The following is a 27,476-nucleotide window of genomic DNA, read 5'->3' on the forward strand; positions in this document are numbered from 1 at the left end:
TATTGCAAACTGTTTATTCGTAGTAAATGAAAAGTGTGCAATTCAGTGAATGGAGATGGGGGGGGGGGGCAGAGAGGGGGGACGGGCAGAGAGGAGGAGGGGGGACGGTCGATGTCTTTGGTCCATACTCTGGTGGAGGGGAGGGATGGGAGTCAATGGATCAGGGGAGGGGATGGGGGGGGAGACAAGAAAAGGCACTTTGAGTTTACAGTTGTCTCAGAAAGGAGGACGAGGTTCTGCTGGAGGACAGGTCGCACCTCCAGGATGCCTAATATGAATATCACATACAGAATGCCCCATGTGAGCACCCACTTACACAGCTACATATATATGTATATACAGGGGGGGGGGTAGAACGCAAACAGGAAGAGGAAGGCGGAGCGGAGGAACCAAAAGGCAGCAGCTTGAGAAACAGACGCAGTTATTTCTGTTTGGAGATAACTCAATATTCAGCAGGAATGAGAAACTGAGGAAGAGCTGAACGTGAGAAACAGAGAAGAGGAGCGGTCCGAGTCTTAAACAGATTCACCGGAATAAATGTTCATCTTGCAAACGGCAGACGCGAGAAAGTCCAGTCGATCAGATATTTGAGAAAGATTTGAAGGAACAGTTTGACATTTTGAGGAAAGATGATTTGCACTTTCTAACGTAGAGTGATTCTGTGGCCGGGTCGCCAGCTGAGCATCCCCTAAGGATAGTGTCGTTAGTCACAGCCTTTAGTCACTTTCTTAAAAGGATTATGAGTTTGGTGCAAAGCTGAAGCATTAACTCAGGAAGAAGTGATTCAACTCTGGAGCCGAATCCAATTAAGGAGGGTTATCTTTCTGCTTCAGGTTGAGGTCGGCGCTCTCGGATAGCCTTTGGAGTTATAGGAGGCTTTTCTGCTTGGAAATGAAACAACACACCTCTGATGGAGCGGGAATTGCACATTTTTGTTGGGAAGTTTTCAGATGTAATTGGTTAATTGTTGTTGGGAAAAACAAAGTGAAGTAGTGGTTAAAGTTCTGCATCAAAGACGAGCTTTATGTGTTTTAAATTACGACTACAGAAAAGATGGAAGTCCAGTTTTCATGAAATTTGGTGCAAAGCTGAAACATTCACTCAGGAAGAAGTGATTCAACTCTGGAGCCGATTCAAATTAAGGAGGGTTATGTTTTTACTGATGGAGTGGCCTTGGTGGAGGTCTGCGCTGTCTGATAGACCTTCGAGTTAGAGGAGGGAATTAAACACCTCTGATGAAGCAGGAATGTCCCAGATATTTGCAAAGTGTTCTAGATGAGCTTTTTATTGTTGGGCAAATCAAAGTAAAATAGTGGTTGAACTTCTAAAGACGAGCTCTATGAGTTTAAACTGAATCAAAAATCCTCAAAATGTCAAACTATTCCTCTTCATTAAACCATACTTTAAGCACATTTCAACCAAAGAAGCTCTGCTCTGCACGAAATGAACTGACATAATATCTCAGGATAAGAACGCAACTCTCCCCATGGTCCAGGAAACCCAAAAGGAGGAGGGGGATGGAAGAAAATAACATAATAAATTCAGTTTTTAACGAGGAAGACGAGCCGGTGCAGCGGCCTGCAGACACTGTATGTACAAAACTAGGAGAGGAAACAGCTTCCTGTTCCCTCAGGAATCTACAGCCTTCATTCATCTGCTTGATTACTTCACATGTGGGATTATAAAAAGAGGGGTGGGGGTGGTATCTTACGCTAACGTACAGTCATGATGCAGACGCTGGGAGGGAGAAGGCAAATGTGATTCTCTCGTGACTAAAAGGCAAGCACGTTTTAAAATGTGTGCAGATGAAGCGTGTGGAAGGAACCGGATCAGCCCTCTGGAGCCTCAGAACCAGCACGATGCACTGCCGTCTGAAGGAAAAGCTCCATATGTTAGAGAAATATTGCAGAGAGTCGGATGAGAAGATTGACTGCATGTCTGTATGAAGTCAGCTTAGCTTAGCATAAAGCCTTAAAGCAATAGTAACGTCTAGCTCGGCTCGACTCAAACTGGTGATTATTTGGTATTAAAGGTCAGAAAGAGACAAAAGTCCATCCTAGAATCTTAAAGACCAAGGTGGAGTCTAAACGTCCAAAGATTTTAGATGATTTAAAGCTGAGAAAAGCTTCACATCTCACATTTTGAGACATCATTTTAAGATATGTTTGTATGAAAAATGACTTTAAGGGTGAATCGATTGTCCAAAAAGCTGCAGATATTTCGTGCACCTCGAGCAACACCCGGGGAAAAGCCAGTTTGTCATTTTTCTACAAAATGAACATCCAAAGAGTTCTGCTCTGCAGATTCTGCGTCATTAGGAGAGGAAACAGCTATGCTAAGTGAGCTTCCTATTCATGGTGCAGACACGAGAGTAGGTGCACTGATTTTAATCGGATATAAAAGATAGAGAAAAAGCAGTAAATCACAATATTTGTTTTAGCATTTAAATATCATATCTTCAATTTTGAGATGTTTGCCTGAAAAATGAGGAGGAGGAGATTTGTTTGTGCAGATCCAGCAATAACCCAAGTATTTACAAATTTCAATACGAGATCAGCAACGTTTAAAGGGTTAACTGGTGAAATTTGGGGGTGTTGCTAGGCAGATTTTAGAGGAAACGGTCTTTATGCTAAGCTAGCTGTATGTTCATCGTACAGACAGTAATATCCGAAACGTGGAAATGTTCGATATGTTTTTAACTCCTAAAGATCAGCTGTAGTGTTGATTGCACGTCTACGAAGGTCTCTCTCTCTCTTTCCACGGTGAAGGCGGAGGCTCTGGGAGACAAAACGGATCAGAGAGCTGAACGCGAGCAACAGGAGCAACATATGCAGAGGGAGGGCTGGGCAATATGTGGGTGTTCCAGCTGTTTTCTTATCGGCTTTCACCAATTTAATCACACAAATCCACATTACTGATGATTATTGATCAATTTAGGTCAGAAATATCGTGATTTTGGCTGCACCATTTGGAAAGAATGACCTATAGTGTATTGGACCTGCAGCAAACAAGTGTTTACTGTAGAATAATTCAGATATTTCACATATCTTGCATTAAATGTGCTTTGGATATTGCACAGTATAGCACAGTATGTGCAGCCTTAGATTAGCGTCTTATAATTTGGATATTTAATATTAAGTCTTCTCCTGGTTTTAAAGTCTGCGTGGAATTTATGTGATCCTCTGAACGTTTTCACACTTTCTTATTTTCCTTCATCAATAAATCCATTTTACTTCTAATTATTATTTCAATTTTTGTAAATATTTAGTCAAAGCAACCCAATAATATCCCCCCAATTAACAGGCACTTAATTGGAAATATTATGGGGTCTATTTCCCTCTGATTGCCCAGCCCTTAACGAGGAGGCGGAGAGAGGGAGAGAGCTTCATGTCTGGAGGATGAAGGACTGACAGGCGTCTCTGCAGCTGACGGGTAATGTAAACTTGTTTCTATTCTTCATTGAGAGGAGTTAGTAGGGGGGGGGGGGGGGGGGGGGGTATGGTGAGGGAGGGGGTGTTACCGGGCAGGTTAGTAGATGATTTTTGATTGAGCTTCAGGTTTTTTTTCCCCTAATGTCAGGGGCAGTGCGTCCGCGGAGTCCTCTGCGGCAGCCCGTTGTGAGGGGGGGTGTAGGAGGACGTGGCTGGGTTGGGGGGGCCTCTGTGGGGATGCTGCGAGGGACCGGAGGGGCCCCCGTCACTCTGGTGCTGCTGTCGGTGGTTAGTCCGGGCGGCGTTCCTGTCGTGGTACGAGGCGCCGTTATACCGCTGCCCCCCCGAGTGGTAGCCCTGACCCTGGAAGGTGCGCCGGTTGCCCTGGAAAATCTGAGAGGGGGGGGGGGACAGGGTTACTTTAAAGAGTCCTCTCCTGCTGATGTTCAGGTGTATATCAGTATGTAGAGTCTCTACTTTAAAGAGTCCTCTCCTGCTGATGTTCAGGTGTATATCAGTATGTAGAGTCTCTACTTTAAAGAGTCCTCTCCTGCTGATGTTCAGGTGTATATCAGTATGTAGCTACTTTAAAGAGTCCTCTCCTGCTGATGTTCAGGTGTATATCAGTATGTAGAGTCTCTACTTTAAAGAGTCCTCTCCTGCTGATGTTCAGGTGTATATCAGTATGTAGTGTCTCTACTTTAAAGAGTCCTCTCCTGCTGATGTTCAGGTGTATATCAGTATGTAGAGTCTCTACTTTAAAGAGTCCTCTCCTGCTGATGTTCAGGTGTATATCAGTATGTAGAGTCTCTACTTTAAAGAGTCCTCTCCTGCTGATGTTCAGGTGTATATCAGTATGTAGAGTCTCTACTTTAAAGAGTCCTCTCCTGCTGATGTTCAGGTGTATATCAGTATGTAGTGTCTCTACTTTAAAGAGTCCTCTCCTGCTGATGTTCAGGTGTATATCAGTATGTAGAGTCTCTACTTTAAAGAGTCCTCTCCTGCTGATGTTCAGGTGTATATCAGTATGTAGTGTCTCTACTTTAAAGAGTCCTCTCCTGCTGATGTTCAGGTGTATATCAGTATGTAGAGTCTCTACTTTAAAGAGTCCTCTCCTGCTGATGTTCAGGTGTATATCAGTATGTAGAGTCTCTACTTTAAAGAGTCCTCTCCTGCTGATGTTCAGGTGTATATCAGTATGTAGAGTCTCTACTTTAAAGAGTCCTCTCCTGCTGATGTTCAGGTGTATATCAGTATGTAGTGTCTCTACTTTAAAGAGTCCTCTCCTGCTGATGTTCAGGTGTATATCAGTATGTAGTGTCTCTACTTTAAAGAGTCCTCTCCTGCTGATGTTCAGGTGTATATCAGTATGTAGTGTCTCTACTTTAAAGAGTCCTCTCCTGCTGATGTTCAGGTGTATATCAGTATGTAGAGTCTCTACTTTAAAGAGTCCTCTCCTGCTGATGTTCAGGTGTATATCAGTATGTAGAGTCTCTACTTTAAAGAGTCCTCTCCTGCTGATGTTCAGGTGTATATCAGTATGTAGTGTCTCTACTTTAAAGAGTCCTCTCCTGCTGATGTTCAGGTGTATATCAGTATGTAGTGTCTCTACTTTAAAGAGTCCTCTCCTGCTGATGTTCAGGTGTATATCAGTATGTAGAGTCTCTACTTTAAAGAGTTCTCTCCTGCTGATGTTCAGGTCTGGTTTTTATGTTTACTTAAATGAAGGACCTGAATTTTCTGAAGTGAGTTCACCTGTTTGTTCGGGGGGGGGGCGGTGGTTGTTGGGGGGGCTTGTGGTCTGGGTGGGTGGGGGGGTCTCTCCGAGGCTCGGGCTGGCGACGGATGAGGACGTGGAGCTGCAGCGGGACCGGTTTGAGTATCCTGTCCGCGGATGGTAAACTGGGAGAAACAGAGGACATCAGAAACAGCTCGAGACCACCACCCCCCCCCACAAATACTAATGAAGCTCGGTGGGCAAAGTTACATTCTTTGAAAAGAATCCTAAATGTAAGACGATATTTGGCCTCCCATCATGATCGGATTATAATAAATACAGAGAGTTCCAATCCTCTAATTCTAAATATATTCTGCAGCACTAAGCATGAAGTCCCAGAAACGCCCACTAGAGGGAGCTCTGCTGCGATGAATCTGCTCTTAGATCAACATTCAAAATACAGTAGGATTTAAATATGGATATATAGCTCCGCTCTAATGTTGTGCATATCATTTGGACTGATATTACAGTTGTGACATGATTCAAAATATGAGGAGAAATGGCCATTTTTTTAGGCAATTTGTGCCACAAATCTTTAGGATATTTTGTGTGAACAGGCTCCTCTCTGCAGCAGCACCACTATTCATTCAGACAAACATGTTTCCTTTACCTCCTGCAGTATAGGTTGAGCAAATTATGTCAATTTCAGATTCAGCCCTAATAAAAACTAACCCTTTTAAAGAACGAAAGAGTAAAACACTGTAAACAACGGGCAAAAAGGTCATTCAATATATAACTAATCAAACCTAGCTGTGGAAATGACCTTCATTTAATACTGAAATGATGCATCTGTAGATTTTTAGTATTAGGAGGAGTCATTTCTGAAATGTTCACTAAGGTAAACTCTGATGAAGATGTACCTGATCCAAACCCTGTGATGGTGGCCTTCAGCGGTTCCAGATCAAACGTAAATCTAAGAGCTTTCCCGAGGTCTTCGTCGTATTTACGCTCACTCACAAAGTGCTGCGGAGACAAAAGAAGAGAAGACAAAGGTTTATAATCAGTAGCTGCGAAATACAGTTTATTATTATTCCTGGTTGTGCTCCACTCAGATAGGTAAGCCCTCACCCTAACCCCTAACCCTAACCAACGTTAGCTTAGCGGTGGAGACGTGAAGTCATGTGACCGTGCTGTAGTTCCTTTTATAGCCAACATTAGCCGCCTTTAGCTTAGCGGTGGTGAGGTGAAGTCATGTGACCGTGCTGTAGTTCCTTTATAGCCCAACATTAGCCGCCTTTAGCTTAGCGGTGGTGAGGTGAAGTCATGTGACCGTGCTGTAGTTCCTCTATAGCCCAACATTAGCCACCTTTAGCTTAGCGGTGGTGACGTGAAGTCATGTGACCGTGCTGTAGTTCCTTTATAGCCCAACATTAGCCACCTTTAGCTTAGCGGTGGTGACGTGAAGTCATGTGACCGTGCTGTAGTTCCCCTATAGCCCAACATTAGCCGCCTTTAGCTTAGCGGTGGAGACGTGAAGTCATGTGACCGTGCTGTAGTTCCTTTATAGCCCAACATTAGCCGCCTTTAGCTTAGCGGTGGTGACGTGAAGTCATGTGACCGTGCTGTAGTTCCTCTATAGCCCAACATTAGCCGCCTTTAGCTTAGCGGTGGTGACGTGAAGTCATGTGACCGTGCTGTAGTTCCTTTATAGCCCAACATTAGCCGCCTTTAGCTTAGCGGTGGTGACCTGAAGTCATGTGACCGTGCTGTAGTTCCTTTATAGCCCAACATTAGCCGCCTTTAGCTTAGCGGTGGTGAGGTGAAGTCATGTGACCGTGCTGTAGTTCCTTTATAGCCCAACATTAGCCTCCTTTAGCTTAGCGGTGGTGAGGTGAAGTCATGTGACCGTGCTGTAGTTCCTTTATAGCCCAACATTAGTTTGTTACTTTAGAAATCCTGAAGTGGTGTTAGTGTGTGGAGATTATCCTGCTGAACTAAAGGTGTGAGTAAAGAGGAATCCCATTGGACCAGGGAGATGCTGCCTTCAGGGTCCAGCTCTCTACTGTCTGTGTACCTTGATGTCTGCACGCAGTTCGGTCAGCTGCTCCTCGGACATGGAGGCCGACTGATCTGTGAGCCTCCTCAGCTCCTCCGCCCTCTTCTGCCGGGCGTCCAGGATCATCACTGAAACACAGCGAAGGGACCGTTAACAGAAGGAAACAGAGGGGAAACTGCAGGTGCACTAAAGATATTACAGATATATCAAAGTAACTTATGCCTCAATCTAGTAGTAAAATCTTTGGAACATGTGACAGTACAGGCACTAACATGAACCTGAGCAGGACTGAGAAAGGAAACAGCTGCAGATTATAAGGGCTCTCTTTCTGTTTCCTTCAGGGCCGTAAGTTTCAGTTTCCCGGAGGATCAGCTGTCCCCTGAGAGGACAAAGTGCGGCTGACTCAGCATCTGAGAGTTACCACGGGTCAAAGATAACTCATGTCACATCAAGATATCACGTATGTGCTGAAGGCACACAAGTCACTGACACGCGTGTCGTTGTGTTTACTGCACGTCTACATACTGAACATATTACCTCATGTTCAGCACGCCATGTTTACTTTAGACACACTGAACAGACGTCTTATATCGTGATGACGCCATGTGGGAGGGGGACAGACTGATATCAGGTTCAGTGATAAGGTGATGGAAAAACTATGAATATTCTCAGCTATTGGAAACTATTCTGATGAGCATTAGGGAGTGAGAGTAGTGTAAGCCGTCTGGAACAGCAATCCCATTTTCCACGTTTGAATTGAGAGATCTGCTGCTTTCTGTGGAGCATGATTAGAAACACGTGACCTTTTTACTTTCATCAGAATGACTTTTTAAAGAATGACTTTTTAAATCATGACTTTTTAAAGTATGACTTTTCCCTGTAATGATAAAAGAAATCAGAATTAGGAATTCTCTGAATCCTCTCAGGATGACTTTTCCTCAGAATGATGAATTTAAACTTTTCTTTGACTTTTTCCAGAATCAGAACCTTTTCCAAAATGTGGACTCAGGAGGATCAGACTTCTCTTTCAGATTATTCCTGAGAATTATTACTTTCCCCCTCAACATGATTACTTAAGTCTCATGACTGAAAGAGGTACTTTTATTTTGAAAAATGTGTGGCCCTAATCCTGAAATATCTTCATGCAGTTTGAAGTTTTTGTCTCTGAAATATTAAATGTTCTGTTTTATTTCATCTTTAAGTGAGTATTCTTTGATTCTGGACTGACAAAACAAGACATTTTAAGACCCCTCCTCATACTTTGGACATTTTATACGACAAATAATTCATCAGAAAATAATTGTTAGGTGAACCGTGCAACACATTCAGTACGGTGGATTTTCTCTCTACATTTCACCTAAATCTAAGGGACTTCTTTAATGCTCTAATGTCAGTGAATGCCTGGAGATTTGCTGAAAGACATCACCTTGGACTTTGAGAAACTGGGATGGAGATTTCCTTCACCGTTTTCTCTGACATGAACCAAATAATGAATCTAAAAATGAAGCTGATCTGAATCAGGCAGCAGATTAGCAGAAGGTACATGTTTGAGGAGAACTGCTCGAGTTTCTCCTCCTTCCTCTCAATTCCCCGGTCGCGCCGCACAAAGACAGCATTGAGCGCACAAAGACACCTGACACTATTCACTGCTCCCCTCAACAGAGGACGGGAGCAGAGTGGCCTACTTGTACAAATATGCAGTCCTGCTCTGTCATGTTACACACACACACACACACACACACACACACAGGAGGTATACGAGGACCCTGAAGGCACCACTGCAGTCTGAATCTGGGACATCTGCTTCCTGCCTCTCCGGAGGTGATTTAGGTCAGACTCTCCTCAGTCAGGTGATAATTATACCTGAAGAATACACACTGCTCCCAGGTGGGGTGTGTGTGTGTGTGTGTGTGTGTGTGTGTGTGTGTGTTTGTGTGTGTGAGAGAGGAGCAGCGGGAACTGTGGTTCAGTTTACCCACTTGTTGAAATAAATATGATGCAGTACTTACTGGCCTCTGCTTTCACTTTGTCCATTTCTCCCAGTAGAGTCACCTCTCTGTCCATCAAACTGAGCAAAGAAAGGAGGAGGAGGAGGAGGAGGAGGAGGAGGAGGAGGAGGAGGAGCTGTTATTTTTATTTGAATCACTGCAAGAAATGGCATTAAAGATACTGCGACTAAATAATTTATAAAAACAGAAGATTAAAAATATTCTGGAAACAAATACTTTTTATTCTTCTGTTTTTTTCCAGAAACTAAAAAGATTAAAAATAAATAAAATGTTTAAAACAAAGTTATTACAATTTAAATGCTGTAACATATATTTATTTGAAATAAATTAAAGTCAAATTCATGAACATTTTGTATTGAAAACAGACAGATCTGAAGGGCTCCTCTTTGCTTTAAACTGAACATTTATATATTCAGGTACAATACTTCTGGCTTTACCTCAGATTAAATGGACTTCAGATGCAGAGAGGTTTTAGTTTGGCATTTCCTCGAGTAATATCTGGTATGAAGGGTTACTCCAGTGCATGTTCGCCCGCCGCTGGCATGAACGAGGCGACACCCATGGCAAACTCTGCATCATTCATTAAATATTATCTATGACTGGTCCAGGATTACTCCGATACTCGAGCTGATACTACTGTGGTTCAAAGATATTGAGCAGTTTGTGTATTTTAGACGTGTTTACTCAGAGGTTTCCTGTGTCTTCAGTCAACGGCTGAGGTGTTAGTATTATACACTTACATCATCTTATTATTCTAATTATAAAACAGGATTATTCTATCAGTCTCCACCTCAGCAGTGCAGTCAGAGCTGAACGCTCACACAACGATCTGTTATCTGTGTTAAAGTGCCAACATTTACAAGCTGTGAGGAGCTAAATGGATCTCACATCAACAGAGCCCAGTCTGCTCTGTGGAGATTGGTCGACCGCATAGCAATGTCCCGCCCCCCTTAGCCTATCACGTACAATGTGTCGGAGCGTAGCCAATAGGAGCGTGAGTGTTCCGTATTAAAACCATATCACAGTAATGGACTTTAAATGCGTTAGTTTTAAGAACGACCTGCATTAAACTGAAACAAACACACAGTACTTATTATAATGGTTATGATGGTTATGATGGTTATGATGGTTATGATGGTTATGATGGTTATGATGGTTGACACACAGGGTATTATTTGTCACAGGTTCCACATGTAGACCAGCGTGTTCAGCGGGGCAAAGGTGGGGAAAATGAACTCTGACACATCGATGGTTCAGTAAAAAAAATGTGACACCCGCGAGCGACGAGTGATATAACGTGCATTATCTGCAGCTTCCTGAAATAATACACAGGCTTTTATTCAAAAGTTCACACAAGCAACTCCCTCTCTAACTGCTGCAGGATAAATAACAACAACAACAACAACAACAACAACAGTAATAATAAATGGGCCGTTCTTTTGCTCAAACTGCACATTAGATCTCACCGTCTCTTTACAGAGGCAAATCCTATATGAAATGATATCTCAGAATTGCGTTTCTTAAAGTGGAATGACTTTTCCTTACCTAGAAAATGCAAATATCTGATTGATATCAGACATCAATTTTAACATCAAATAAATAAATCCACAGAATAATTGCTAGATGCACCGTGCAGAATCGGTCCTGAAATGAGTCACACATTCTCCACATATTTACTGTCAGTAAATTCTTAATGAAATACAGATTTGAGCTGTAAGACAGAGGTTATTAAACGTCGGCTGATCAGTGCGTCCTTAAAAGAATACCGGGTCAAATTCAAGAGGATCAGTATTAGTCCTGCAAGTCTCAAGCCCCCCCCCCGCCCTCCTCCTGAACCACGACAGAGCACTTCTTCACGGCAGACTCTGACACAGGAACTCAATTCTTTCAGAGTTCCTCAAAAGCCAGCTGTGGTGGGAACATCCTGCAGGGTTGGGTTACAACTCACTGTACGGCACACCGGTATCGGAGTCAGCTTCAGATTCAAAGTATATCTTTAAATACAGAGCCCTGAAAGAGCTGCACATCTGTCTCGCTTATCGACCGTCTGCCTTTGAGAAAACAGCGATCACTGCAGCTCGTTTTCACTCAAAGTTCAGAGAGAGGGATCGAGCTTCTGTCCACAGCGCCGCTCTGAGACGCTTCCTTCAGAGGGACAGATTTAAAGAGAAAGCTGATAACCATCTCTTCCCTTTAGCCTCAAGCTATCCTTTAACTTCCTGATATGGGACAGCTTCTCAGTGTCATTACCTGAAGACTAGCAGCCTGGTTAGAATGAGGCTCAGTGGAGGGATGGAGCACGGCTTCAGGAAGCACAGATTAAACATTGGAGAGGATCCCAAACACCGACTCGGGTTCACCTTCGTTCATAATGGTGAAACAGATTCCTGATAGGTCAGTAACAACCACTGTAAGTGCGTGCATTTGTGGATTGAAGCGTCCAGGTTTTCTCGTTAGGACACACTTAGGTTGGAAACACGATATGAAGAGGCTTCGTTCAGTGCGTCAAAATCTGATTCAAACACCAAGTTAAACTGCAGCTAATCGATGATCGTCAAGGTGTCCATTCATTTAACTGTTTCCTAGAGGATGCAAGCAGACTACTCTCAGAAAATGCACTGCCCGTTTTTCTGCCACTAATGGAAATATTAAAACTGGTCCTAAAGCTGGAAGTCTTAAAGCCGGGATTCCTAAAGCTGGAAGTCTTAAAGCCGGGATTCCTAAAGCTGGAAGTCTTAAAGCCGGGATTCCTAAAGCTGGAAGTCTTAAAGCCGGGATTCCTAAAGCTGGAAGTCTTAAAGCCGGGATTCCTAAAGCTGGAAGTCTTAAAGCTGGGATTCCTAAAGCTGGAAGTCTTAAAGCCGGGATTCCTAAAGCTGGAAGTCTTAAAGCCGGGATTCCTAAAACTGGAAGTCTTAAAGCCGGGATTCCTAAAGCTGGAAGTCTTAAAGCCGGGATTCCTAAAACTGGAAGTCTTAAAGCTGGGATTCCTAAAGCTGGAAGTCTTAAAGCCGGGATTCCTAAAGCTGGAAGTCTTAAAGCCGGGATTCCTAAAGCTGGAAGTCTTAAAGCCGGGATTCCTAAAGCTGGAAGTCTTAAAGCCGGGATTCCTAAAACTGGAATCTTAAAGCCGGGATTCCTAAAGCTGGAAGTCTTAAAGCCGGGATTCCTAAAGCTGGAAGTCTTAAAGCCGGGATTCCTAAAGCTGGAAGTCTTAAAGCCGGGATTCCTAAAGCTGGAAGTCTTAAAGCCGGGATTCCTAAAGCTGGAAGTCTTAAAGCCGGGATTCCTAAAACTGGAATCTTAAAGCGGGATTCCTAAAGCTGGAAGTCTTAAAGCCGGGATTCCTAAAGCTGGAAGTCTTAAAGCCGGGATTCCTAAAGCTGGAAGTCTTAAAGCCGGGATTCCTAAAACTGGAAGTCTTAAAGCCGGGATTCCTAAAGCTGGAAGTCTTAAAGCCGGGATTCCTAAAGCTGGAATCTTAAAGCCGGGATTCCTAAAGCTGGAAGTCTTAAAGCCGGGATTCCTAAAGCTGGAATCTTAAAGCCGGGATTCCTAAAGCTGGAAGTCCTAAAGCCGGGAGTTGTCGCACAGGTGTAATGTGAGGTAGCTCTTCTTTAAGTGACGTCTAATGGACTGAACGAGGTAAATATGATATAGTTGTTAAATGTAGGATCTACAACAAGATATCTAATAATTTGTGTTACGATGTCTAAAGTCTTGTGTTTCCTGTCTGGGGCGCGGGAATCTTTGCCCGTTGCCTCTCGTTAGAGGCAGTGCTTGTTATTTCCAGAGGTTACGGACTCAGCAGCGGATCAGACGGGAGTGAGCTGCTTGTTTATTGTAGGGACTCTCCACTCGTTAAGGGCCAGGTAGCAGAACGCTGCACCATTAGACGCTTCCAGGAAAAGAGAATACGCCGAAACTCACTGACTTTTAATCTAGTTTGTAAATAAATTACAATTGCATCAAATTTGTTCACTTTCTTTATTATTGAAGTCAATTTTCTGACGAGTAATTGCTGTCTCGACCATTCGCTTCATGTCTACCCCAGGAAGTGTCTTAAAGCCGTCATTGGGAAAGCTGGAAGTCTTAAACTGGGAGTCTCGTAACGGATTGTCCACTAGAAATAAGTACAAACAGCTTCTGGTTGCTCAGTATTTATTTTGTGTTATCTTAATAGTTATGAGCAGAACAAACAGGATGTAATCTTACATCCGGTTTATTTAACTCTGTTGATATGAACATAGAATCTACTCTTACCTTTCACTTCCACATCATTTAGATTATTCTGTTTACACTTCATCTGCATCACTCTAATTTAAACTACTGTCTCCTTTTGCACTATTTTTTTTACTGGTGTTTTATATTTTATTATCTTTGTTTTATGATTATTTTGTCTGATGTCCTTTTATAATATGCTGCCTTGTTGGAGGAGCTCTGGATCTAAGATTTCCAGTGCCATAACTCCACTGGAGCTGCTGTGCACCTGGTAATAAAACCCTTGAACCTCTAAAGGAGAATTAAAAAGTGTCAACGCACTAAAGAGTTCCTCAGTTGGGACCACGCATCTCTGACTGCATTGGAGCAGCACCTGAGGCTCTGATCACTCACCAGCTCTGGAGCTCAGCGAACGTCTGCTTCATGGTCTTGATGGAGGAGTCCATCTCCTCCTTCACCACCATCCTGTAGCGGGTCAGCGAGGCGGTGCACCTCTGCAGGTCCTTCACCGAGCGGTCGATGTTCGGAGCTGAGGGGGGACAGTGAACTTAGAGAAGAGCCGCCTGTGCAACAGCAAAAGGTGCTTCACATGCAACACCACAACAAAGGCAGGGGGCCTGGACTCCCTGCTGTCATTAATAAACACAGGAGGAGACATGACGGACCACCGGGGTCTCACCCATCTTCTTGACTCCCGCTCCCTGCTCCTCGGTGTGGGGGGGGAAAGAGAAGGCGGGGGTGTGTGAGTTGGATCCGGTCCGGTGCCGGTTCTTGTTCCCCCGGGGGGGCTGGTGATTCCTGCCCCCCTGGTGCAAGGGGGGGGATCGGAGCACTGCCTTGGCTTTCTGCTTCGGCACCTGGGAGGAGAGGACTGCTTTACTACAGGTCAGCCAATAGGAACACTTCTAGACCAACATCCATAAAGGCACCACCCTCCAGTGACAGCAGGAGAGCAGCTTGAGATGCAGCCTGGCGTCTCACACTGTTTACCGGTGGTTTCGGACGTGGCGGGCTCAGAGTCCAGCTCGGCGGCGTCCAGAGAGGCGGAGTCCAGCTGCTCGCTCAGAGAGTCCAGCGACTCCCCGTCCAGCACCGAGCCGTTGGCGTGGAATCCGTTCAGCTCCTCCTTCGCCGCCGCCTCCTCTTCTTCCTCCTCCTCCTCCTCCGGCGCCGCTGCCGCCGCCTCAGGAGGCTCCGGCTCCGCCGCCGCCTCGGGCTGAGGCTTCGGCTTCTTTTTCTTCTTGGGCTGCAGGCGGAGAGAGAGTAAACGTCTTGGTTCAGATTCTGCAAGATCTCTATCCTAGTGGAGCCATTTCACAGCACGCAGGGCAAGAAATAATAATGCCTTCTGGAGCTGAGACAGCTGGAGGTGTTCTGAGAGAACTATCCAGGAACAAAGTTGTACATTTATGAAACAAAACATGAATATTCTCTAATATTGAGGTTGTAAATCTACGGGAGGAACATGTGAAGTGTTCTCTTTAATTAGTTCAGAAATCACTTAGCAAAGTCACATCCATCCCAACCGGAAGCTCTTCTCATGTCCGCTGCCTGCAGTGCACGCCCTAATTCAATTACGCTCTGCGGCGGGATTCATCAATAAGGAAACTGGTTTTAGCTCAGAAGCATCTGGACTTCGGGGAGGAGAAGATGTCTCCATGTTCTTGGTGTTGCACCCCGTCACTAACGAGTCCCTTTTACAGTCCGTGCTGAGAGGAAGTTCCTCCCACAGGAAGTAGACGCCACACGGAGAGAAGCCATGTGGATTTTAATAAACAATTCAATTCAAATCTAAAATCTTTAAAAATTACATATTTCTGTCTCTTCTCTGGAGCCTTCACTTTAGAATTTGACCAAAAGTACGTCTCAATATCTACATTTCAGCGCCATATATCCTTCATCATAATTATCGGTGCATTCATGTGATCATCACTTGGTAAAGGTGGGTTTATCTGAACCACTGTCTACTGGGCAGCTTCACTTATTTCAATATATGAAAATGCTTTTATATTTTGCATTAATTACTTAAATCTGCCTAGTAACTAAACACAGGTCTGGAAGAAATCAAGAGACCCCTCCACATGTGTCTGAAACCTTTACATGTATTGCAGCCAGTGTGTGTTGAGTTCCAACACAGAGATGTAGTCAGTAGTTTATAGAACACAATAAGAAACATGTTGGAACTCAAACACCTGTCTATAAATAATACAACAAGAGAAAATGATAATGCTGAAGAGGTCTCAATTCTTTCCGGGCTGTATGTAAAGTAAATGAATTGGAGTAAAGAAGAAAGTAGCACAAAGTGAAGCCTCTCCAATACCAGTAGCACCAGTTTAGTTATATTCCACCACTCCCTACATGTGCTTTTGATATTGTATAATTTCAGAAGAACATGAATGGCTGTTAAAAGCTGCAGACGCAGAGAATGCTGACTCAGCAGAGACATGCAGCCCTGCAGGTTCCTACCTTCTTCTTGCCGGTCACATTCCACTCCTTCAGGATCTCCGTGGCGCTGCCTGAGAGGAGGAGCAAACAAAGATGACAACAGGTGACGCAGCAGCGGCTTTCAGCCCTTAGGTGTTGTTTAAATGCCGCTTCATAAAAGGAACAAAAGACGCGTGACGTGCGGTGGACAAACCCCTTGTTCTATATTTAAACCGGCACAACCACAAGGCATGCAAATGACGCGCAGACTTCTGAATGCACAGCGTGGCACGCATTCAGGAGAGAGAAGTAGTAAAGGTCATGAGGAGAACAGGCAGCGTGCCAGCTTTTATATCCAGTAAATGATCCAAATAACTGGAAGCACAGATCTGTAATGGGTTTACTCGGAAGTACACAAATCCCACACACACACACACACACACACACACACACACACACACACACACACACACACACACACACACACACACACACACACACACACACACACACACACACACACACACACACACACACACACACACACACACACACACACACACACACACACACACACACACACACACACACACACACACACACACACACACACACACACACAGACAGAAAACCTACACTCTAAACTAAACTACTTGTTTTCAGAATAAAATTGGTCGTGCTGTGTTTCCTTTTTGAACATACTTTTAGTCTGATATGTTTTTAACAGTAACTTTTTTTAAATGATGAGTTTTTAGTTGTATTTTCACAGATTTTCCATTTATATTACTTCACTTTTTGTGCCACTCTTGCACACTGAATGTTAATATCTCACTCTTATTTATTGTGTGAGCTGAACTTCAGCCTTCAGTCGGGTTTTATTTGTCAGATAGTTTACAGATCTTTTCTTCACTGTCAACTTTTATATTTTCACTCTTTTAGTTTTATTTTCTATTTTGAGATGTTTTTATTATAATGGTTTATTTTCTACAGCTTTTTATTTCTAATTACGTGCAACACTTTGTTTACTTGCTGCCGCAACGGAAACATTTCCCAATTTGGGATTAATAGATATATCTTATTTTATAGTTAATTAATTAACTTCTCTTATGATTATTATTATATTCCCTTTTTTGGACGTTTTAATTGGAGCACATAATTGTTCCTAATGATTTGTTTATTTGGACTGTATTTCCTATTCTGTAAATGTATTTCTGATCATGTTCAGGGTAAGTTGTAGTACTGTCATTGTAATACTTTAGAATATCTCTATGATTTTACATCTTCATTTGTTTTAGTTTTTTGTCTTCTATGTTTCAACATAATTTTCTGTATTTATTGATCATGTTGAACCTCAGCTCCTATAACTATAGAGTTTAAAAACATTAAAATAATATCTGTTTAATATGACCATTCTGATCCAATCACTGCTGCCTCCAAAACAAAGTGACTCTACTCTCCTAGGGGAGTTATGTAACTGACTACAGTGATTATTATTAAGGTCAATAATGACTCTGCTGACGGAACGGTGATGTCTGCATACCTTCAATGAACGCTTGGACGGTTCTGTCGACACAGTTCTCAAAATGCTGCAACACCAGCACGATCTCATTGTTGCTCTTGTTAGGGACGACTGCACGGACGGCACCGATCTGTGAACAAGAGGAGGAAGAGGAATTATGAGGCGTTAATAACAAATAACACTCACAGTATTTACAATCAAGCTGTTCAGAGAACGGATAGGTGAACTCCCATAAAGACCGGCTCTCAAACAATGCATCTGCTTCTCTACGCGACATTAACCCTGCAGCGTCTCACCTTCTCCTTCATCCTCTCCGTTGTTCCTCCCTGGGACATCGCCATTTTGGAGCGAGTGTCAAACACCACCCCCGACGTGTCTACAAAAAAAACCACAACAAAGACAAATAGTGGTCATTGTTTGTGCAGGATCCTATTTGCAAACCCCTGTGGAGAATCATTTGCAAAACAAAGCGACGGCCAGAGGTTTGACGTTATAGAAACGTGCACGTCAGGTCAGGACAAACCTGACGCTGGAACAGGAAAGCATATATCTCAAAGACCTCTGGATTCATTTGGAAACAGATTTGTTGTAACCCCTTCGTATATTTTACATCACTTAAATGTTTATTTCTTTTTGATTTACATTTTATTTCTCAGCTCTTGCACTTTGTCTCGATGTGTTCTGACTTTGAATTTCCCTGTATCTTCAGCATGCTGCATAAGTAAACTCGCCTTGCCTCCCTGTACGCATCACTTATATTTAAAACACAAAGAGGAAACACTGACGTCAGCATCTCTGCACGGTAAGTGGAAGGATGTTGAGCTTAGAAACTCAAGCAGACACTCCAGAAACCAGCAGGAGGTTCAAAATAAAACTTACCTCATCACATCTGCATCTGATTTAAACCCCTAAGCTTAAGGGGAGTTTCAAAGGTCTGAGGAGACTTCCTTTTACATTTGATAACCAGAAGCCTCCAGCTGAGAGTAAAGAGAACCGGATGGGTACCGAGAACCAGTTCCGATTCAGAAACCACTTGGCACTTGTGAATGCAAAACCAATGCTGAGAGGGTTATTGAGTCATTGTATTTAACAACAACAACAACAACAACAACAACAACAACAACAACAACAACTACTACTACTACTACTACTACTACTACTACTACTACTACTACTACTACTACTACTACTACTACTAATTTGACTAAATGTTTTCATTAATAAAAAGATTTCCCGTGAAATTGGAATGGGATTCATTTTTATCAGCGAAAAGAACCGGAATCAAGAACCGAAAAGAACCGGAATCGAAAAGAACCGGAATCGAAAAGAACCGGAATCGAAAAGAACCAGAATCAAGAACCGAAAAGAACCGGAATCGTTAAAATCCAAACGAATCCCAAGCCTAGCACAGCGTGAAGTCCAGAGTAACTCCATTTAAGGTCTTGTGTTTGTATACATATTTAAATGATATTTTATTGGTATTTTTCCTAAATATCCTTAATTTCAAAAACTGTTTTAATTGCATAATTTTAGATTCATTGCATTTTATTTGTAATGCTCCTTTTACTGAAAGTCCTTCCTTTATTTGTATTGCATATTTTTACTTCCTCTTACACAAATATATTCATTAAATTATTTTGTATCCGTAATTTCAATATGAATTATTATGAGTATTTTAATATTGTTTACTTTAATTCAGCATCTTTATCTTCTATTTGATTTTATATTTGATTTGTTTTCTTCCTAACTGGAGCAACTTAAAAAAAACAATTCCTGTGGATGAATAAAATATTCTGAATAAAGCCAGTGTGTGTGTGAAGTGAATACACACCCTTCTGGTTCTTCTTTGCCATGGTGTCACACAGTAGTCTCAAGGAAATGGTTAGTGTACTTCCTCCAGACTTTAATAACACCTTGATATCGGGTGTTTAAATTAGCTCTCCAATGACGCTGACTTTCTGCTGAGAGAAGAAGCGTCAGACTCCAGGTCAGATCTGCTCTCCACCAGGCTGATGCAAATCTGAGGGAGAAAACACACGAAGAAACAGGTCAGAGGAGCCGTCGCCGTACTGCAGCAACACACAGATCTCCACGTCTGGAAATATGAATGCATTTCCTCCTCCTCCTCCTCCTCCTCCTCCTCCTCCTCCTCGTTGTCCTGAGCATTCTCCAGAAAACCTGCAGTTAATATTGTCCTTGGCACAAACACTGCATTACTGTGGAGGGAAAAAGTTAGCAGTGCTGCAGAGAGACACGTCTTTAAAGGGGAGTTCCTCTTCTCTCTGCAGGGGGGGAGAGGGGGGAGTCTCAAACACTCTGCTGTTCTGGGGGTTTCCCTCTCCTGGAGTATGTTCTGTGCATGTCAATGGTCTGCAAAGGCTAAAATCCCAAAGTTCACTATCACTAAGTAGGCTTGCGCTCCTATTGGCTAGCGCTCCAACACATTGTACGTGATAGGCTGAGGGGCGGGACCTCTCTAAGCACTCCATCAGACATGTAAAGCATCAACACTGTGGACAACACCCACAGGAGCAATTTGGGGTGAGGAGTCTTGCCCGGGGACACAGCGGCATCCTGACTGCAGTGGGGGTCAAGGTGGGATTGAACTGGCGCCCACTGAGCCACAGTGGGAGTCTCTACTGGGACATGTCTCCATGCCTCCATGTCTGAAACCAGAGCCCAGTCCTGATCTACAGCTGAACATCAGCGGGGTGTATCCTCTTTAATATCAGCTCTACCTTAGAGACGTTCCCCGCAGAATAAACGATGGCACAAATCTGATTTGTCTGTTTTAAATTCCTAGCTCGTATTTGTGAAACTGAAACTGCTCGTGTGAAACGGAGAAACGGGCCGGGCCGAAAGAGACTTTTTAAAGCGTTTCACCCAAAATAAACAGAGTTCGTTCTCTCAGTAGCTGGTAACCGAGCGTTAAATACATGAAGTGGAATACAAAATAAATCAAATGTGCATTATTCCCCTAAAATGCAGTAGAATTATAATGTGTTAATATCTTAAACTGCACTTCTATTATTGACTTCTACTTTAGCTTGCTTTATTTAAATTTAAAAACATTTTATTATATCTTAATATTTATAATGCATTTTAAGGATCAAAAACATTTCTTTTGAATCTAACTTTGATACGAATATATTTAGCATTTATGTTTATTTTATTCTATTAAGTCGAATACAATCCCTTCTTAAGATACCGCTGTACAGCAAATCTACAGCAGCATAAAATGAATTAAAATACATCACATTTACATTAGCATTTAACTGCAGGTAAGAGAGTAGACCTACCCTGTCGGAGTGTGTGTGTCAGTGTGAGAGTTTAGTAACGTCCCACGGTCTTTAAACCCCCCAGCAGCCCTGCAGCTCTGGATTTATGAGCCAGCTGTTTCCAGAGTCTAAGTTTCCTTTTCTGTCCGGAGTTCAGCAGAAAGGGAAACTTAGTGGCTGTTCAAACCCACACCCTGTAGATTAGGACGTGCCTCACACTCACACACACCACACCTCTGCAGACGTCAGAGTGCACACACAGACACACACACACACACACACACACAACTAGGATGCATTGTGTTTATCAAGAGGGAAGGTGCTCCAAAGCTCAGGAGAGCAGCAGGAGAAGTGCTCAGTCAGCAAATAAAAGGCTTCAATAAGTTAGTGATTCATAAATAAGGGTCTGTGTGACGGGCTTCTGTCACAGCCTCCTGCAGACTGGATGAAACAGCTTCCATATGAGGTTCGTTCGGACACTGCTGCACAAATGACTTCAGTATCAGGTCTCTGGATCCTTCAGAGCTTCACACACTACGAGTCATTCACCCCTCATTCATGCAGAGCAGCATCACTTGCTCTAGGGAAGCTAACAGTCACACACACACTGTTGGCCATCGGGAGCACCTCAGGGTTCAGCATCTTGCCCGAGGGATACATCCACATGTTGACTGCAGGGCTGGGATCCAACCAGCAACCTGCTGGTTCAAAGACGACAGGTTAGCTCAGTCGGTAGAGCATGAGACTCTTAATCTCAGGGTCGTGGGTTTGTGGGTTCGAGCCCCACATTGGGCTTCATAATTGCTCACTAAAATTAGCTGTATGTGAACTCTGTTCTCAGTGCCAAGAGCAAAACTTAGTCCAGCAGTGGCTCAGTCAGTAGGGGCTTGGACTGGGAATCGTAGGGTCGCCGGTTCAAGTCCCCGAACAGACTTGAAATATGGAAAGTGGACTGCTACTTGGAGAGGTCCCAGTTCACCTCCTAGGCCCTGCTGTGGTGCCCTTGAGCAAGGCACCGGACACCTCCAATCCCCCCCTCCCCATTGCTCCCCGGGCGCTGCACGATAGCTGCCCACTGCTCCTAGTACTAGGATGGGTTAAATGCAGAGGACTAATTTCACTGTGTGTGCTCTGCTGTGTGCATGTATGTGACTAATAAAGAGGGTTTCATCCTCCGGTTCTATCATCCAGCAACCTGCTGGTTCAAAGACGACATAAAAACTATCTGTGAGACGGGGCTTCGGTCACAGCCTCATACAGATCATATTACATAAAGATATATATATATATATATATATATAATAACCTTTAAATTAGGTTTATTTAGACACTGCAAAGCAGAATTGACCTCACACATAAGGCAGGGACTCCCTGAAAATATATCTGAAGCTGGAGATGAGCAGGAATTAATTTGGTCTCGGTACACTTCTTTAGAGGAAAATCCTGCTAAAAGTCCAGATTTCTAAAGAGTAGGGATACACTCTTGACTAAAGGTCTTATAATCTGTGCAGGAATGATAAACTCTGGTGACTTTAAAGTGTGTTTGCGATGAAGAAGTTTATAATCTGCTGCAGAAATACTTCGGTTTCCATCAGTACATCGTTTTTAGATCACATGAAAAATCACACTAACGTCCAGGTCTAGATCTTTTCTACCAATCAGATAATTACGTTAGTGGATCAGTGGGATGCTGTGGCTCAGTGCATTGATCTTTAGACCAGAGGAGCACCGGTTCAATCCCCGCTGCAGTCAGCATGCCGTTGAGTCCCTGGGTGAAACACTCCACACTGACGCTGATGTTATTTAAACTCAGCAGAACTCAAAAACTGGAGACAGGAAAGTCCATTTGCATTTAAGCAGTTTTAAATAAAAAGGCGATATCTGATCCGCACAGCTTCTACAGACCATATGAAATGTGGAAGTGCCTTTTGAGTTTAATCAGAACGTGTTTTCACAGCCTCTCCTCCTGGTGAAGTCTGGGTGTTCAGTTTCAGTTCAGTCAGAAACATCCTCTCATAAGTCAGGTTTGTCTATAAGATAAGATATCTGCAGCTGGAGATCAGGGGTCCACGGCGAGCAGATATAGAGTTCACATATGTATTCACAGACAGATTGTAGAGGGTTTAAAAAGTGCATGCATTATACAGGAACATTTATCAACTGCAAGACTGTAATACATTTTTTATACTGGTTTTAATACTGGGTTTTTTTACTGGTTTTTACTGGTTTTTAGTGTCTTCATACTGACCTTTCTACGGTCTTTGTAGAGCTGTTATGCTGTCTTTTTGACTGTTTGAATACTATTTGTATCCTGTTTTCTAAGTGTCTTTTATACCGTTTTTTTCATCCTGTTTGTTATTGTGTATTAGCCCTAATGTCTCTTCACTGACACTCTGTAAATCTCTGTGTTCTTCTAACAAATACATTCTGGTTCTGATTTGTCTGCAGGAGTCCGCAGGTTAACATTAGCTTGATAGCATTATCTCACCCTAAATCATTAGCTATTTCCTGCTTGTCCCTGCGTTAATCATCACAGGAATCCACCATTAAACCCTCGGGAACAGAAATGACTAAATGCATCATGAAGTCAAAGCGCCTTTTTTACGGAGGCATTTTTTAACGCATCCTGAGTTAGCATCTCTGGTTAGCATCCAGCTAGCTCTCATTATTAACTGCAGTAAAACTAGCCACCTCCAGGCTAAGTAACTCACCATTAGAGCAGTGATAAAGAGGTATAAGGTGGTGTGTTCGTAGACAGACATTATTGGATGTACCTACGTGTTGTTGAGAGGTGAACGGTGCAGTAGATCCAGGTTTCCTCCGGGTCTGAAGCCGATCTGCGGCTCTGCATCTGAGGGAAATATTTTCCTCCTCCGGGTTGCCAGGTAGGATTCCGAAGATCCTCCTTTATATAAAACAGACTGTTTCTAGGCGCTTCTAAAAGGCTTCGTGCCAAAGTCTGTCATTTATAAAGTGATGCAATCTTTATTTAGCTAACCAATGCGTGATAAACAAATATATCTAGTGTGATAAAGATCATTTTGGTAACGTTTGTTTATTTGTGTGACATTTCTGCACAGTAGGCTACTGCCTTTTAAAAGCTGGCTCCTGCACACACTATGTTACACTTCATTTATTTTAGAATACTGCAGCTCCTATCTGCCTGAATGTTCTGTACATTTTAATATATATTTGACTTATTATGTGCATGTCTTTTTTATCTATAAGTGTTCTATTATTTCCATTTCTATCCACTTCTGATCATTTTCACATCTTTTGCTCTTCTTTCTGCACCATTTTTAGAATTAATTTCTCAAGTTCTTTTTATATTTCCTTTGAGTGTATTTTCAAGTAGGTATCTGGTTAGGTGAGTAAACATAAAAAGAACATGTTCAATTTTAAATTACATTAGAAATATGGTATAATAGTTAGCTTTCTCTCTTATGTCCATGTCAATGCAAGTGTTGATTTTACAGTAAATCAAATAATAAAGGGGGAAACACTCAAATTGGTGAGTTTTGGCAGATCTTTAATATTCAACTATAATATAATAAAGACTTTATACTCTCATACTACATTTAGTCTTTGGACACACGGGACTACTGTTTTAAATAAATGTATTTGAGTATAAAACAGACAAAATGAGTTTCCCTCCGTCCTGGTACTTTTATTCAGTACGGCTGTATTTCCTTGTTCTTCCCACAGTAGTTTTTCACTTTGCAATTAACCATGTGTTCTTTTCTGAAACCACTTCTGCATTCACAGCTTTGACACGTCTTTCTGTGATGAAGACAAATGACATGCAGCTCTTTGCATGAAGCAATAACATGTGATTCATGCGTCAAAAGTGACACGTGAACATTACGGTGTTTTTAAAAGAAACAACACTTGTTTGCATGAGCTTCCCTCTTTCAAGAAGGCCCTGTTTTATTATTTGGAGTCTGGTTTTGTGCATGTAAATGATCTGCAAAGGCAAAAAGAATACTCCTTTGTTTACTTCTGGATCATGGTGACATCACTATGGGACACTGCTCCAACACAATGTACGTAATGGGTTAAGGGCGGGACACCTCTAAGCGGATGACCAATCCCAACACGGTGCAGCGGCCTGTGGGAGATGGGTTTTGGGATATCTCATCTTTACGGTGCATTAGATTTGCATTATGTTTAGTGATGCAGAGACTAAAGAACTCCGACTGTTGTTGAACCTTTGGCCTGTATTCAAAACGTGCTACTTCAATGAATAACATACAATTAACAACTAGAAATGCTTTTACATGTAAAAAGTGCAGAGGAAATATTTAGATTAAATTCTGAAGGAAAATAAAAGACTGAAAAATGTTATGTTTTTATTTTGTAGAAAATGGATAACAATAAATGCCAAAAAAAGTAATTTATAAATATCAAAGTCAAAGTCCACTTTACTGTCAAAGTTTCCACATGTGTTAAACATACAGAACATTGAAATCCCGTTTCTGGCAGTCCCACAGTGCGAACACAAACAAGAACACATAAAATATAATTATTATTGATAATAATAAAGATACAAATATATTAAATACATGAAGTTATTTTTAATAATAGTAATATTTGTAATTAGTATTATTAGTGTAAGTAGAAAACAATGTGATGTTACATGTATTTTATGGTTTTTATGAGTGTCTTAACATTTGTTTCATATTTGCGTTAAATATCCTCTGAAACAATTAACTATATAAATAAATTCGTTTGTATTAAATTAATTTCTGCAGAAGGCTGCGAATCAAACCTGGCAACCCGAGATCCACGTCGTCATTTCCGAAGAAAAATAAGGGTTTGCTCGATTTGTGTCCTCGCACCGCCCGGAACTCATGCTCACAGAATCGTGTTTTAGCATGAGCCGCCCTTGCGCTTCGTCTTCACTCAGAACATTATTAGATTCTACTTTAGTGTCTCTGTACAGAGAGCAAGGAGACACGGTTAGCATCCAGCCACAGAAAGAGTCATAAAGCGCTTTGGTTTCCGTGAATTCACAGAACAAATATAAGGTGCGGGGTTTAGACGGATGAATACAGAGGTAATAAATAGTAGATACAGATGTTATATCTGAGTGAGAGGGGCTGTGGGTTTGAGCCCCATGCATTCAAAGGGGGTGTGGTGGTGGGATGGTTCTGAGTGTGAGGGTTCAGGAGGGTTAAGGTCGGAGGCTCCTGGGCAGGCTGTGGTGCGGGTGTGAGGATAACAGAAGAACCCTCCTCCGACATTAGATCTCTCCTGCAGGGGGGGAGAGGATGAAGCTGTGTTCTCCTCACCGCAGTCTGCTCTCCTTCGCAGCTAAAAAGAAAACAAACCTTAAAATAAATCTGTAATAAAGACAAGGCTCTCCTTTCCAGGCAAGATCAGATCAGATACACTTTATTAATTCCACATTTGGAAATGTTGTCGTTGCAGCAGCATATAAAACAAAGTATTGCAAATATTTAGAAATAAAAAAGAGTAAAAATGTACAATTAAATAAACATCTCAAAATAAAACAGACATGAAAGAGTGAACATATTGACAGTGAAGAAAAACATGTTAGATATCTGCTGGATATTATTTACTTATAATGAGCAAAACAATCCTGCCTTAACATTTGATAATCTAACGTTTCTCAACATTTCTCCAGAATGTGTTGCTCTTCGTGACATGAAATTATAGTTAAATTGTGCCAAAAGTAAAGAATAATAAAAAGCCCAACTGTTTAACACACTTCTGAACACCCTAATTCCTGAGTGACAACATGTGTTTGTTGTTGCTGTTCAGTTCTGCCTTCAGTCTTGAATTAGTGTAATGAACACTGATGTTTTAGAGCCTTTTCTGTTGTAATTGAATAATTGTTAAATAAAGTTGATCAAAAAAACCTCCCTGTGAACAGAGGGGCGTTCGTTTGGTTCTGTTTTGTCTCCCAGAGGAGCGGAGTTACACGGTTCACCAAAATGGCAACTCCGTATGTCGAGGATGACTCCGGTAAGAAAGATGAACGTGCGTCTGACTGAAACAAACCCTGTTAATGAATACACAGAAAGAATTCAATGGTTCCAGGCTTTATGTTTCTCCTCTGCGGCCAGTGGTTGTCAACAGATGATTGGTTTTGCAGCTGATGCCTGTTGCTAGGTAGATTGAAGCTAATATAGCTAACCCTCAAACACTATTACTAATGTTATACATTTAATTTATGCTGTATATCATCTTTATTAATATTGTGATTCACATTTGTCTATATCGTCTTTATTTACTCTCCTGTAGCCATTGACTGTTTACTTCACATGTTTCTGCTTTGCAGCTGATGCTTGTTGCTAGGTAGATTAAAGCAACATATCTAAACCATGCACTTCATTCCCTCTTTATCTGAAGCCCCAGTGAGTTTAAATAAATAATGTTAAATATAATACAATCACTCTGTATTTTCTCACCTGCAGCCATTGATTTCTAACTTCACATGTTGTTGTTTTGCAGCTTATGCTAGGTAGCTTGAAGCTAATATAGCTAACCCCACTCCATTGGTTATTACGAAACATTGCGATGTTAAACTAATGTGATTACTTGTACTTATGCTGTATACCGTCTTCATCTTCTCACCTGCAGCCATTGATTTAACAGCTTCAATGGATTAAATAGCTTTAGATCTTTTGCAACTAATGCTCGATGCTAGTTAGGTTGTAGCTAACATAGCTAAACCTCATTGACTCATTACTTTTAAACACTTTGATATTACACTCAATCAAAATGATATATGATATGAACAGCCTTTATTTCCCCCATCTGCAGCCATTGATTGCCGTACACTTTGCATGTCAAAA

The 27,476-nt window shown here is 42.2% G+C and overlaps 2 protein-coding genes and 1 non-coding gene across 4 annotated transcripts in view; 2 read left to right on the top strand and 1 right to left on the bottom strand.

Moving 5' to 3' along the window:
• Window positions 1-23,467, bottom strand: spats2 (spermatogenesis associated serine rich 2). Its single transcript, XM_063879957.1, is given in 16 exon segments — window positions 1-3,824; window positions 5,187-5,228; window positions 5,230-5,333; window positions 6,069-6,171; window positions 7,223-7,332; window positions 9,214-9,272; window positions 13,828-13,963; window positions 14,114-14,258; window positions 14,260-14,291; window positions 14,425-14,680; window positions 15,901-15,950; window positions 17,399-17,507; window positions 17,674-17,753; window positions 19,209-19,397; window positions 21,283-21,353; window positions 23,430-23,467. Coding segments are annotated over 14 exon segments (1,497 nt in total). The 5' UTR covers window positions 19,231-19,397; window positions 21,283-21,353; window positions 23,430-23,467; the 3' UTR covers window positions 1-3,575.
• On the top strand, window positions 21,370-21,453 carry trnak-cuu (transfer RNA lysine (anticodon CUU)). Its single transcript has one exon. It is a non-coding gene; the product is annotated as a tRNA-Lys (tRNA).
• pym1 (PYM homolog 1, exon junction complex associated factor) overlaps window positions 23,436-27,476 on the top strand; it is a 6,311-nt gene continuing 2,270 nt past the window's right edge. Inside the window, exons 1-2 of one of the 2 annotated variants that reach the window (XM_063880237.1) lie at window positions 23,436-23,540; window positions 26,552-26,658. In XM_063880237.1, coding sequence (XP_063736307.1) covers window positions 26,613-26,658 — 46 coding nt within the window. In that variant the 5' untranslated portion in view covers window positions 23,436-23,540; window positions 26,552-26,612. Of the gene's footprint in view, window positions 23,541-26,551; window positions 26,659-27,476 lie in introns of those variants that run through there. The other variant, XM_063880245.1, reaches the window with a different exon arrangement.

This window comes from Eleginops maclovinus, chromosome 1 (genome assembly GCF_036324505.1).
Source record: "Eleginops maclovinus isolate JMC-PN-2008 ecotype Puerto Natales chromosome 1, JC_Emac_rtc_rv5, whole genome shotgun sequence".
NCBI lineage: Eukaryota > Metazoa > Chordata > Actinopteri > Perciformes > Eleginopidae > Eleginops > Eleginops maclovinus.